The sequence below is a fragment of the Saccopteryx leptura genome, chromosome 9, assembly GCF_036850995.1.
Source record: "Saccopteryx leptura isolate mSacLep1 chromosome 9, mSacLep1_pri_phased_curated, whole genome shotgun sequence".
Classification (NCBI taxonomy): domain Eukaryota; kingdom Metazoa; phylum Chordata; class Mammalia; order Chiroptera; family Emballonuridae; genus Saccopteryx; species Saccopteryx leptura.
This window is the reverse complement of record NC_089511.1, coordinates 27,245,695-27,260,315: the sequence shown is the minus strand read 5'-3', so window position 1 is coordinate 27,260,315 and position 14,621 is coordinate 27,245,695. Positions and strand designations below refer to the sequence as shown.

Genomic DNA, 14,621 nt, shown 5'->3' with positions numbered 1-14,621 from the left:
GCTGATAACTTGCAAGTGCCTAAGACAATAGGCATTGATCTCAAAAGACCTTCTTCCCAATTCTTCTTTCTTTCCCCTTTTCGGGTTTGTTTGAGCACCTGTTTTGTTATCTCTAGACTGATACCAATCTGCCAAGAAAGGAAAAACACTCATTGTCTAAAGCAAGGACACCTTTTAGGCAAATCTCAAATGTTATCTTTCACTTGAGACCAGCCAGAATTGTCCTCAATGGACCTCAGGAGAGAGGAATCTGCCCCCCGTCAGAGGTTGGAAAGAGTGTGTTATGGATACTCAGACTCTCTTCCCCCCATTGCTGGTCCATGAGTCCTGCCTCTGGTCCCCTCTGTGTCTAGCTACACATGAGCCTATGTCACGCTCTCCCTAACCACTGTTTGTTTAGATAAACAGACCACTGCTGCCATATGAAACACATGAAGTTCTTTGACATAGCCGATGTTTTTCATAACCTACTACTTTACTTATTAAGTAAATAATGCTTGTCGTTTCCTCATCTGTACTCCTTTAGCCATACAATCTGGATGGATAAAGAGGGTACTATGGCTCGGGCTATAGTTGTACAAGTCTCTTTTATTTCCTCTAAGAGAGGAACTATGTTCAGATAATATGTCTAAATTTGTATTCCAAACACATTTCAGGAGTATTTCAAACACAGAACAAAATGGCCAAGGGGATATATTAAGAATCTAAATATCAAGAGCCAGTTTTCAACAGAAATTGAAAAGCATGGTACAAATAGTCCAAAACAAGTTCTCCTTGAAGCCAAGACTAACCCTTGATTTTTCGGACCTAGAGTCATTTATTTATTCTCAGTCTCTCCTGGGGACACAATGGGTATTTATTCCTAAGAAGGTTCTTGAAAAGGTTAAAATCTCTATGCTCCATCTTAGATGTTAACCAAATCATTGATCAACTTCAAACCAGTGCCTGGCAGTGGTCCATTCCATAGAACATTCCATCTAATTCAATTTAAATCCAGCAGATCCTACATGGCTTAGGGCTTGGCGCTTGGCACCAGTGTTACAATAGTGACAATGACAACTGTGCTTCCCAGGACTTTAGAGATAAACAAACAAACAAACGGCTGCATAGTGTGACAGTTCCCCACAGGAGGTGGGGCAAGGGTCATAGGTAGAAGGGGGAGGGCTGTTATTAGCACACTTTGCAAGAATCGGGGAGGATTCCACAGGAGGGTATCACTTAGGAATGGGTGTGTCCTTTGTCCCCATTCTCCCACCTCTCCAGCCTCATCCCGCCTCGCCACGGAGGGGACAAGGCAGTGTCAGACAGTGCAAAGTGGTTATTGCTTGGGGGGGGCAGGATCCCCACCGAGAAACAGTCCATTTTTGCTATCACCTGACAGTTATCCCCTATGTCATTGCTGCTGATATAAGCAGCGTTTAGCAAAACAGTTGTTTTAACGGGACATGGGGCGAAGGCTAGGCAGCGATGTCTAATAAATAGGCCATTCTTCAGTGATAAAAATGTTGTGCATGTGTGTGCTGCCTACGGCGCCCGCTAGCCACACGGGATTACAGAACACCTGTGATCTAGCTGGTGTGATTGAGGGACTGAATTTTTCATTTCAGTTCACTAATATTTACACGCATGTAATTAGCCTAGGAAGGAGGCAGCAGTAAAGTCACCATCCCGCTGTCTTCCCCACACACCGTGGGCGCCTCCACAGCAGTGTTTTAAAACCCATTTTCCAGTGTTCACTGCTTAGCACGTGCTAGTCCCGCAAACAACCATCCCTCCACTGAAGGCATGATTAGGAAAACAAAGAGGAGTGGCTGAAGCATTTCGTCCCGTCTGTCCTTTCTTCTCTTTTCTTCTCAATAAAGGGAATTATCTCAGAGCTGCGCCCGCCGGGCAGACTGCCTGGTGTGTATACTGACAGTGGTGGTGGTGTGTGTGTGTGTGGGGGGGGGGAAGTAAGATCAAAGACCTGCGGACGGATGTGCTTTGGGGAGAGCAAAGATTTGCTCCTGAACATAAAAGAATAGGTGTGAAAGGTGAGCAGAGATAGACAGGAAAGACAAGAGATGGTGGGTGGGGGCTGAGAGTCTGAGGGAACTGGAAGAGCACAGGGCGGAGGTCTGGAGGTCCCAGGAGACCCTGGGCAGATGTAAGCGGAAGGAGAAGATTTCTCAGAACTTTCTCGCTGCAGCACGGATGGATCCAGCTTTTGTGTTTCCTAAAGAGCCAGATAGAATTTGACAGTGCTTTTCAATTATGTTGGAAGTTGGGCTTCTATTCAAGAGCAAACAGGCCTGGCTACATCAAGGTCACAAAAGAAGGAGGAAAAGAATAGGAAAAGAAAGAAAGAAAAATGTTAAAGGAGCCAGAGACAGAAGTCGAGTCTCCGGAAAGTGCTGCTAGCTGAGGATAAAGAGGGTTGAGGCTCCCAGGGGGTAAGAGGGTGAAAATGGCCTATTCTCTTCTTCTCCCTTGAAGCAGCGGCCCCAGGGGCATGGGCCGTCTCTGGGGTCACACCGAGAAGGTTCTCGAGGATCTGAAGGCAGATAAACCTGAAAGCACTGCTTCAGGGAGGTGGGCACATCGCTAGCTGGGTTACGCATCCCTGGTTCCGGTTCCGGCTGCCAAATGTTGAGTCAGAGTTTATTACAGGGTTCCTGATTGGAACCTTTTAGCAAGTTTAGTCAGGAGGATAAAGAGACTCCAATCACAAAGTCACTCAGATGAATCATAGGAACGGTAGATTTAATAGCATCTCATTAGCTGATTGAACTAGATGTAGCATAGATAAATGAAAAGCAATTCTTTCTAATCTTAGACAAGGGATTTTTTTTTTTTTCTAAAGGAAATCTGTAACTTGATGGATAGGCTGTTTAAAGAAGCAAGGTGTCTGTGTTGGGAGGAAGCAGAGGGGCTGTGTCAAGGGCAGCTGAGAGCCTCATCAGAGTTCCCTGCAGAATTCAGACTATCTCGGCCAGTGGGGCTGCCCCATGATATATACCTACTTGCATGAAGAGCAGAGAAGCCTTTTGGGGGAAAGGAGAAACAAAAACTCATCCTAAGGGAAATGTGAGGAAGTGAATATGAGCCTGGATGAAGAAGATTGTGGCAGTGCAAGAGGAAGGCTTGATTCCGACTCTGGTGTTTGTCACTACGTACTCAGGTCACCCTCTGCTCCAGGACCTTATGTCGATGGAAGGCAGGCGGAAGGAGACAAACCGTGGCTCACCTCCCAGCTCTCTCTTCTTTATTAGTGGCATGATCTCTAACAAGTTATCATAGAGATTCCCCTAACACACTTCACCTAGTACCTGTGGCACACAGAAAGTACTCAGCAAAGGTCATTAGGATAATAATGATGAGAAATAATTAGTGCCAAGAGTGTCATTATTAACTCCAAATAGCTGGCCTCTTAAATAGAGGCGGCATATGTTGCTTTGTAACCTGTGCTGGTTGGGAAAGAGGGCCACAGTCCAAGCAGAGGGCCGGACGCCCCCTGCAGTGGTGAGGAAAAGGGAAAGACATCCATGGCTTCAGAGTGTGGTAGGAGGAGCAGCCCGGAGCAGCGGGAGAGGCTCAGAATCATTGGGGGAGCCTGGAGGGCTGTTTCTGAGCGCAGAGCAGCAGCCCCTAGGGAACTCCTGCAACTAGTGGGAGTGACGGAAGGGTGGGGTTTGGGGTCCTGATACCTACCAAGAAAGGTCAGGACAGAGTTACGGACATACTTTCTGTTTTAATTTTTTTTTTACCCCAATAGTTAGGAATAGTTATTTATTTTCAAGTTTTATTGCGATATGGTTGACATTGTATTAGGTTAAAGTGTACAACATAATGATTTTGATACATGCCTATAATGTGAAACGGTTCTCACAGTGAGTTTACAGTTAAGCACTGTGTTAACACCCAGGCGGTGAGCCCCAGGGTTCCCAGGTGTGTGGGCACACAGGAATGCCTGAGCATGTGCTGGAAGGAGGGGGCGGAACAACCACGTCAGAAGCCGCACCGTGGGTTCTCTCCGAGCGGAGAGCCCTGGCCTCCAGCACTTGCCTCCGATGTAGATAAGGAGAAAATTACAGAGCTTCTTGAGAAGTCAGAAACCCACACTTCCCAGCCTGGAGAAAGTAGTTATTAGAGATGAACTTGGAATTTCAAGAGAACAGACCAAGTTAAGGAGAGGTAAATTGCCCTGAAAATATAGCTCCTTTAGCATCTTTGTAAGTTTCCCCTAAGGGACCTGTATGCTAGAGCAGTGGTCCCCAACCCCCAGGCCGTGGACCGGTACCGTGGGCCATTTGGTACTGGTCCACAGAGAAAGAATAAATAACTTACATTATTTCCATTTTATTTATATTTAAGTCTGAATGATGTTTTATTTTTAAAAAATGACCAGATTCCCTCTGTTACATCTAAGACTCACTCTTGACGCTTGTCTCGGTCACGTGATACATTTATCCGTCCCACCCTAAAGGCCGGTCCGTGAAAATATTTTCTGACATTAAACTGGTCCGTGGCCCAAAAAAGGTTGGGGACCACTGTGCTAGAGAGATTTCAGCATCTTATCAGAGAAAGCTGAGATGACAGAGGGGAGCTTGAAGCCACCCTGGCTTGGGATGGCCGCTGATTGTATTAGGAAAGTCACATTTACAAGTTAAATGGCAACTTCTGCAGAAATGCACACCTAATGTTCTGGGAAATGTCAGTAATATATTCACTCATCCTCCAAAAATGTATTGAGTGCCTACTGTTAACCAAGCAGCAGGCTTGGCATTCATCAGTAAATGAAAATGGAGAAAGCTTCTGGAATTTCCAAGATTACCAGAGATTTAAAAGCTGATGGGCCTCCAAGTTGAAGATCTCATATATGTTATTTAATACGGTTCAGTAACTCTGTGCTGAGAAATGTTCAGTGCCGGGATGGAGAACAGAGCTGTCTTCTCCGATCCCTCTCTGCTCCTTCAGCTTTCCTGGTGCGGAAGTCTCTTATCCCCCATGACGGCTTCCATTTCGATCAGTTCAGCATGTTTCTTACTCCTCTGTCTTGTCTTGTGGTAACTGTCCTCCATTCCTTTTGGGGTGTCTACCCCCACCCCAACACATGCACGCACATGCGCGCGCACACACACACACACACACACACACACACACTCACACACACTTTATGTGTTCTTGGTGGAGCTATCAATTGTGATGCCCCAATCACAGCACCTCATTCCTTTGGGCTAGAAAGAGAGAGATGCAGGGGCTGGTATGTGAGTCACAACGGGCCAATCAGATTCCTTCCTTGACATATGGAAATTGGGAGGAAAAGTTTCTTCGCACCGGGTATTGTTAACCCTGCACCAGGCAGCTGGAGCAAAGGGCTGCCATCTTTTCTAGTCCCGAGAAGGAAGCTCAGTGCAGTGGGGGCACCTGAAGCTAACTCATGAGGAAGAGAAGATTAAAGATGGAAGGGAAAGGGAGGGAAGAGCCAAGAAGTCCAGCAACAAATTCATCATGGTGGTCAGCATGGCCAAAATAAAGAAAGAAGAAGTCAGGGCAGAGTGACTGGTCTTCATTTTGAAGATAACTAAGTCTGGCCCGTTTCTGACACATAGTAGGAGCATGATGCATTTGGGTTTTCTTTCCTCTTTTTTTTTTTTTCAGGAATACATCTGGATCTTCTTGCTTATGTCACGGCCTAGTGGCAGTTTTTATCTAGGCCACTTTTGGTGTTAGGGTATAAGAGATATGGAATCTAAATAGGAACTCTATTCAGCAAACTTTATGAAGTATGGAGGAAATTTCTACTGTCTTATTTCTTTGCATTTCTTCTCCACCATTAATACATATTAAACACATACTATGTGACAAAGGACTTCATTCAGTCAATAAATATTAAATGTACCCGTATCATTGCCAGGTACTTCAGATGCATTACATTTTATTGTCACACACACAAAATTTTGCCCCATAGATATTATCACAGACCCATATCACAGATGAGAAAACTGAAGTTTTAAAAGACTAAATTCTTTTCCTACGGTTAGAGAGGTTGCTACGATGACCAGACTCAGGGTTTGAATCCAGGTCTATCTCACTTATAATAACAGTAACTCTTTTATAACCAAAAAAATCATCCTGCCTGCCATCCAATTTGTGTGTACAGTTCCTGTCTAAGAAATAAATCATTATCATTCCTCTCACAGGAGAGAATTATCCTACACTAGGCTCTGGGGACCGCATCCATTTAGAGAAGTCAGGGGTAAAAGGAACTAACACGCTATTTGCCGAGGGAGTTCACAGCTCCTGAACAATGCTGGGAGGAGGCTTGGCTAAGGGGTCAAGGGTCACTCGCTGAAGGAGATTGAGGTCAGAAGCTCACTGCATTCTCTGATCAAGAAAATATCACATTTAAAGATGAAACAGTCCCCTTCACTGAAGCATCTGTTTTGTCTCCTGGGCCTTCAGACTTTAAATTTACTCATTTTAATACCGTGGCTCCAACCGATCTTCTGTGTGAGAACACACACAGAGGAATCAGACTAATTTGAGATTACATGCCCGCTGCCCTTTCCGATGAGGAGTCTCTTCTTGCTTCTAATTAAACTTTTTCTTCCGTGACAAATGCCAGGATACCAAAAAAGATCCCTATTAAAGATGAGAAGTGTCAGAAACTTGGGGCTGGCTGGAGCAGGGGGGGCTATTTTCCCATGCCTGGCTGAGTCCTGTTGTCAGTGCTGAATGTCAGTGATGTGCCAAAAAGGTCATGGATTTTGGTTCCTGTCAATGAGAGTGAGCCAGACTCCACAGGCTGGACTGTCTATGCACAGCTTGCTCTCAGAGAAACCACTGCTGCCACTCATGGGTGGGCATGCAGACAACTGGTGTGAGGGTAGCACACCTGGTGTGATCAGTTCAAATCCATTCCCAACCCTGGGAGTAAGATTCGAAAGCCAGCAGCACCCTATGTTGTCTGGTGGGAAGACAAGGAACAAGTCGATGGCATCAATCCTCATTCTGTCTTTCCCAGCCCGAGTGACATAGGAAGGCATGTAACCTTTATTGAGGACCCACTGTAGGCAAACAACAGTCAGGACTTCACGGACTCTCAGCTGGTCTCCATAACAATACCAAAAAGTGGGTATTATCACCAAGGTGGTGGCGTGGGCAAGTAGAAAGTGTTGTTTGCTCATGACCACACTGCCATGGAGCGGCAGAGTGAGGGTCTGCACTCACATCTGTTGTAGTGTCTCGCTGTTTGCACTCCATCTCCGAGTCCCAGGGTTTTCTCTTCGGTAGTAAGGGCAATAACCCCATGGAGTTGTGGGGGGTCAGCTGAAAAGTGGACGAGAATATTAGGCTTTGTTCCCGCCAAGATGCTGTGAGTAGCAGGTAGGCTGAGCATCCATAATCATCAGTCCTCATCCCCTTTGCCCAACACGGGCCACCTGCCCTTGGTCTCTCACTAGTGCCTGTATCATTATCAGGCTGCTGTTTACAGGAATGTACTATATATATGTCAGATGTTCGACACTTCCCTTTTCTATGAAGTGGAAGAATCACTGATTCTGGGCTTCCTTTCTTTCGTTGAATTGTGGGGAGACAAGAAGTCCATTCCATTATTGGTTAAAGAGCAGATATTGTCACTATCCCCAGCCCTCACCAGTGAGAACAGAGTTAACGGGCATATGCAAACTTGGATGAATAAGGAAGAACCCTGAGGTAGCATCTCCACCTTCCCATCACCAAGTGGGGCTCAGTGTGACTCAGCACAGTCACCCTTCCCCGTCAAATCCCGACATCTCCATCCAACACGGAGTGATTCAGAATACTGTCTTCCAATCCCTGTGCCAGAGTGGCTCCTGGCTTGGGTATTAGACACACGCCAAGCAATTTCTCAGTTTTACAAACATCTGTGCCACTTAACCTCATGCACTCCATTTGTTTACTTGATCAACACAGGGAAAATCATATTGGCCATACTTCCTTGTGTTGACCTTATCAGTGACAGACAGTTCAATGCTGTGTTATGTGGGGACATCCTACACTTCAGCTGCCAGTGTAGTAATAGCCAAACTGAGGCAAAGGGGGCACAGGAAGGAACTCGAATGCCTTGAGTGGATCCGAGTGGTGACTGTACTTAATGAGCATGGGTATTCTGGTCAAGGGTTATAACATGAATCCTCAAAACATCTCACACATCAGAAGTGGAGAGAGGGAAAGTAATAGTGGTACAGAAACACATTTTTGGGGGGCAGGATGGACTGTGCAACTCTGTCTTATTGGTTATACTTTAAGTCGGCCGCATGCGGTCGTGGTTCTCTCTCTGCATTCCTGATGCCAGTCTTCGTCTGCCTGGCTGTGTCTCTTGGTTTCTCATCGTCTCTTTGTTCTCTCTTTCTCTTTCTCTCTCCCCCGTGCCATTGTCACTGTGTCTCTCTGATTTTCCAACTCCCAAATGTAAAGAGTCCAGGAACAAAGCAGAACTTGGATTTTTACTCCGCTCTTAATGCTAGTTTCCTCCCATATCTCCAATATACTTCACCCTCATTATATATAGGATGCCATCAAGGTGTTGGCTTCCTTTACTGTGGCCTGCCCTCAGCCCATTTTCAGATCAGCCAATGGAGCCATGGCTGGCCGGGACCATTTTTCATACAATTGGTCTTATTCCAGCAGTTTCACGAGGCCTGTTGCTGTAAATCATTCTGGGAAAATAAACGTCCCCAACCTATTAGCGCCTTTTCACCACAAGCCAACTGAAGCCACAGACCAGACAAGACTTGTTAATGGCCACTTAAATACATTCCAGCAGCCCAACCTGGAGACCCTCGGCCTCAGATTCTACTAGCTCCTTCCCAAGAGGAGCTCTCCTGCGACAAGACTGCTGACAGCAAGGGCGTAGATCTGTTCTTTATCAGTGGGGGGGCCACACACCTGGTTTGCCTATTCCAGTTCGCTCCTCTAGTCCTAGAGTAATTGTCTTAGTGCCCCTTTCAAAAAAAAGTGCCAGTTCAAATGATAAACTATAGAGAATGTCTGTGGAAACCAAAGATAATAGTTCAAATGATAATAGGTATCATTTACCAACCACTTGCTACATGCCAGGCATGACCAGAGGGTCCCTATGCACTGGATCTCCCTGGATCTCCATTACAGCACTGCAAAGGGAGGTGCTGCTATTATCTCCATCTTATAGGAGACTGAGGTTTACAGGAGTAAGCCACACGTGCAAGGTTAACCAGTGCAGAGAGCAGGCTGTGCCTCGCCCCACCCATTTTACTAGGCAGCGCACCCATCCACCCCACTGCTGGGAGGGCTGGCTGCTCGCTCGGAGCAGTCCCCTACCCTGCTTCCCCACTTGCAAGGGGAACTGCCCTCGGTCACACAGAAGCCACCTCTACTTGAAAAGTCCCATGCCCCCACACAGGAAGTGGCCCACAGCCCAAAACGAACTGAAGAACAACGCGGGAAGGAGGGTCAGTGTAGGGATACGAAAGACTTCCCCCGTTGCCTCTAGGTCAGATTGAGTCCGTGGCAGGACTCGTGCTCCAGACTCTCGATGGGCTCCAGCAGAAACCAAATCCTTCCTCAGCTTCTCGCTCCTCTTGCTCCCACTCTCTGGAAAGCATCCTCGATAGACCACTTTTAAAAAGCATCCTCGTCTCGGTCCTGGCCGGTTGGCTCAGTGGTAGAGCATTGGCCTGGCGTGTGGGAGTCCTGGGTTCAATTCCCAGCCAGGGCACACAGGAGAAGCGCCCATGTGCTTCTCCACCCCTCTCCCTCTCCTTCCTCTCTGTCTCTCTCTTCCCCTCCCACAGCCAAGGCTCCATTGAAGCAAAGTTGGCCTGGGCGCTGGGGATGGCTCTGTGGCCTCTACCTCAGGCACTAGAATGGCTCTGGTTGCAACAGAGCAACCCCCGGATGGGCAGAGCATCGCCCCCTGGTGGGCGTGCCGGGTGGATCCCAGTCGGGTACATGCGGGAGTCTGTCTGACTGCCTCCCCGTTTCCAACTTCAAAAATATACAAAAAAAAAAAAAAAAAGAAAGCATCCTCCTCTCAGGCTCCACTCCCAGGAACCAGACCTGAGACACCCAGTTAGCAAGTGGCAGAGCTGGGACTCATGTCTAGGAAGGTCTTAATTTTAATCATTAAGCAGATGTGACATGATGTTGCCTAATTATATAAGTGATTGAAATGATAGCCTCCAGGTTATCAAGCTGCCAAGAGCTCTGTCATATAGGCACAGTGACGACAAGAGTCACAACAATAGCTACGATTTATTTAGCACCCACAGTGGACCAGTCTCTTTCTTGCATCTGATCCTCTCAACACCGTGAAGTTCACCTTATTCTCCTCATTTTGCGGCCAAGGCCTGGAAAGCTCTGAGAGGTTAAGAGACAGGTCTACTGATGTTACACAGAAAGTGGTGTTGGCCCTGGCTGGTTGGCTCAGTGGTAGAGCATCGGCCTGGTGTGCGGAAGTCCTGGGTTTGATTCCCGGCCAGGGCACACAGGAGAAGCGCCCATCTGCTTCTCTACCCCTCCTCCTCTCCTTCCTCTCTGTCTCTCTCTTCCCCTCCACAGCCAAAGCTCCATTGGAGCAAAAATGGCCTGGGCGCTGGGGATGGCTCTGTGGCCTCTGCCCCAGGCGCTAGAATGACTCTGATTGCGGCAGAGCGACGCCCTGGATGGGCAGAGCATCGCCCCCTGGTGGGCATGCCGGGTGGATCCTGGTCAGGCGCATGCGGGAGTCTGTCTGACTGCCTCCCGTTTCCAGCTTCAGAAAAATACAAAAAAAAAAAAAAAAAAAGAAAGTGGTGTAACATCCATCCACATCCATCTTTCTCCAAAGGCCACTTGCTTCTTCCATTTGGCTGCTTAAATCACTTGCTGTGTAAATTGTTCAATGAATGGTTGATGAAATGGGCTCCCATCAAAGCTGGAGTTCTTGTAACAATTTAGACAGAAAACTCTCCTATCCCTCCTATCCCTTAGTCCCCAGGGTGGTTCTTTTGAGCTGTATTTGACCATCATATATCCACTTTAGGGGGAAAACCATATTACTTTGGAAACAGCCAGAGTGTCCCTTTGAAATATCAAAAGATCAAAGGAGCTGCATTCACTGAAAAAGGGAAAGCAAGCTTACCTCCCAGAGGTCTGCAGAGGTAAGTCACATTTCTTGTGGCTTTACCATGGAGAGTGACAAAACAGAATAAAAGGAAAACATAAAGAGTTTTAAGGAGAGACAGACCAGGATTCAAATCCTAACTCTACTACTATCTGTGTGATGTTTTTAGCAAATTACTCAATCTCTCTAAGCCCCAAGTGGCTCTACCATGATACCTATCTCATTGGACCATAAAGAAGAGGGTGCAAGTAAGATATCATATGTATTCCCCCACCTCTTCTCTTCCATTTCTATAAAATTTATAGAGAACCCAACTTGGCCCTTCATTCTAGGTTTGAATACTATTTCAGATGGACTATGTTTTATTCCCAAGCAAAAGCGTATCCTATTTGATAAAAAGGTTTCCATGAAAAATAGAGAGCAGATAAAAGGGGGACCTTCATGCACGAGGTCATCAACTGATTCATAAAAACACAGAATGAGTCATCCTGGCTTCCAAGGCTAACCTTACAATCAGTGGGCATCTTTGGCCAGTCAGTCCCACCACAGTGGAGGAGGAGGGGCCCAGCGGGCAATCTTCACAAACCTATTCCAATCCCCTCTCACAAAACCGATTAACTCTGCTTCCGGCTTGGTGAAATGGAAATCAATCTGGGACCTTTGCAATACTGTATTCCAAATGCTCCCTGGGGCCTGGCTGACTTCCTGAACAATTGAGATGGGAGATCTGCAGTGATTCCTGTGTGTGTGTTTGTGCGTGTGTGTGTGTGCACGCGTGCATGCGCGGTGCGCACACATACAGCTCCAATGAAGAACAGCATTGTGTGTCTGGCTTTAAAAAAATCAATCTCCTAGCCTTCATCTTGACATTTATTATTTCAAAATGCTTCAACTCCTATCAGCATTTGTGCACTTAGTGTAAGGCTAGGCAACCCAGACCTATTGGCATCACAGATGATGCTCTTTTCTTTAAAAAGTAGCTTCAACATTTTCACTCCCTGGATACAAACCCTGTTGGGAGTCCTAGAACCCAATCCTCAATTTGGATAGAGTCATAAATTATCCATATGTACACACACACACACACTATCTTTGATTGATGGTTAAGGAGGGTGAATTATCAATACACAGTTTTAACTTTACTAGGCATTCTTTTCCACCAGCAAATGAAGAAAGTCATGATGCAGCAGTCCACCTCCAAATGTCTTTCCTCAATCCATTCATTCCGCAATAACTTATCTAGGAGGTACTATGCCGTGCATTGGGGATTCATCTGTGCAAAGGGCCGACATAAGCTCTGCCCTCAGGGATCAACCAGCTTGGCATAGCAAGAGTTAACAAAACAGAACTGCACAGGAGCCCCAGTTTGCAAAAGCTTCTTCCCTTGCCCTGAATTCTCCAGGGAGAGGCCCACGAGAGTCCCTTTTAGAGTCAAACATGACCAGCTACATATATGCAGAGTAAGCCAGAGACCGGCTCCTGCTTCTCTCACCAGCTGCCTTCCAGTCTGGCAAATGAAACCTGCACCTGCTCTCAAAATAGCAAGGGCAGGGGACTCTCCTTTGCCTTTCTCCTGCCTTTAGATGCGGTCCCAGAATTTGGGCTTGGGCCTCTAACCTGGGAACCGTTCAGTTCAGCTGGCTGCTATGTTAAGGAGCAGTGTCTGTCGGGGGATTTAAACCGTACAGATGGGAAAGGATAGGCCCATCTGTGTGGACAGCAAGTTCCTCTTCTGAGCTCGCCAGTCTGCTAATAGGGAACTCAGAGAACTGGGTCCAGTGAACACTCCAGGTGAGCCCTCCCCTCAGAAATGCAGGGAAATGATCCTATAGTGACAGCAATCAGAGAGACTTAAATACTCCCCCCCCCGGGGGGGGATCCCAACTCCCCCCACCCCCCAGAAGGAGTGGGGGATAGAAGGGCACTCAGATTAATGAGCTCCATCTGAGACAGGAGCACGAGTTCAGAGATGATTGATCAGGTTTGGGTTTTTTTCTCCTTCTCTTCCGAGAAAGACAGAAGATGCTAGTGGGGATGAGGGAGTGTTAGACTTCAGCCTTGACCTCACCCCCCACCAAGCTTAGATGCTTGGTACTTATCTCCCGCTTCCCAGTTCCTTGCCCCAATCCGGGCCACAAAGAGGGAAGTGTGCAGGAGCTGGGAGGAAGGACCCATTTCCCCAGCCCTGCATCCCGTCTCCAGCCCCATCAGGACGTCACGCAGAGGTTACAAAGATCGATGATCAAATCCTGGCCATGGCACTTAGTGGTGGCAGTGTGATCTTGGGCAAATCACTCACTCTCTGCGCCCTGCTTTCCGTACCTGTGACGGCGATGCTGATGGTACCTAACTCCCAGGAAGCATTAAATAAGATCGCTCACATAAAACTCTTAAAAATGATGGCTGGTACACAGTAAGCTGGCGGTTACTATTATTTTTTTCTAACTGTGTCACCATCAAACCCCCTATCCTGGCGGCTGCTCCCACAGCACAATCTGCCAGACCCTGAGTGCTGGTCGCCACCATCCACCCCTCGCGTCCCCTTCAGAGAGCGCACAGTCTCCTCTCGTCACCCCTAGATCCGGCTTGGGGAGGAGAAGGACCACTTCTCAGCATCCTCCCCAGTATTGGCGGCGGCTGGCGGCGGGGAGGCTCTGAGACCCGGGTCAGGGTGCGGAGAGAGGCGCCCGCGGCTGAGACACCCCCGTCAGCGTCCCCGCCGAGCTCTGTCACCTCCTCCCTGGGAGCGCCCAGCGCGCAAAGACGCTCTGCCACCTCCTCCCCGGAGCGCCGAGCGCGCAAAGAGAGAGCAAGAGAGAAAGGAGCGGATACTGGACCAGGCTTTGACGCGGATCTTGAGCTCGCCGTCCTGCGGCTCGGGCATGGCCTTCCTGGTGACCCGCAGCTTGTTGAGCCCCCCGAAGCCTGTCAGCACCACGGCGCGCATCTCTTGGGCGTCCCCGAGTCGGTGCGAGCCGCCGCCGCCGCCGCCCTCCGCCGGCTCCTTGCCTGCCTCCTTCTCGATCATCTGCTCCGTCTCTTCCGCCTTCTCCACGCCTTCCTTGGCCATGGCGCGAGAGGGCGCGGGGCGCACGGGCTGCAGCGGCTGCGGTGCGGGGGGCTCGGAGCTCCTCTCCCGCGGGTTCCTCCTGTTGAATGTGGGATGCTCGGCTGTGCAATGGCTGCAGCCTCTGCGAGTGGCTCCGCGGTCCACAGCCTCCGCCGTAATCTTCGCAAGAGCCGCGCCAGCGCTCGCTCCCCTCCTCTCTTCCTTGCCAAACGAAGCCTCAACTCCAGTTTTCAAACCAGTCTTAAACTAGGATCTTGATCGCAGCCCCAGAGCCAGATTTCTCCAAAATTTGTGGATAAAACATGTAGAAAGGCTGCCGTGTCCTCCGTGGTGAACGCAGTACTTGGTTATATACGGCACAGGCTCGGGGCCTTGAAATGGACAGAAATGAATGCCTGGGCCTGGAGGATGCCTCCCGTGACGTGGTTGCCTCCTCTCCCACCG

General features: G+C 48.3%; 1 protein-coding gene across 1 annotated transcript in view; it reads right to left on the bottom strand.

Annotated features, from left to right (window-relative positions):
• VAT1L (vesicle amine transport 1 like) overlaps positions 1–14,286 on the bottom strand; it is a 158,964-nt gene extending 144,678 nt beyond the window's left edge. Inside the window, exon 1 of the mRNA XM_066349153.1 lies at positions 13,945–14,286. Coding sequence (XP_066205250.1) covers positions 13,945–14,177 — 233 coding nt within the window. The 5' untranslated portion in view covers positions 14,178–14,286. The remainder of the gene's footprint in view (positions 1–13,944) is intronic.
• Positions 14,287–14,621: the final 335 nt, after the last annotated feature.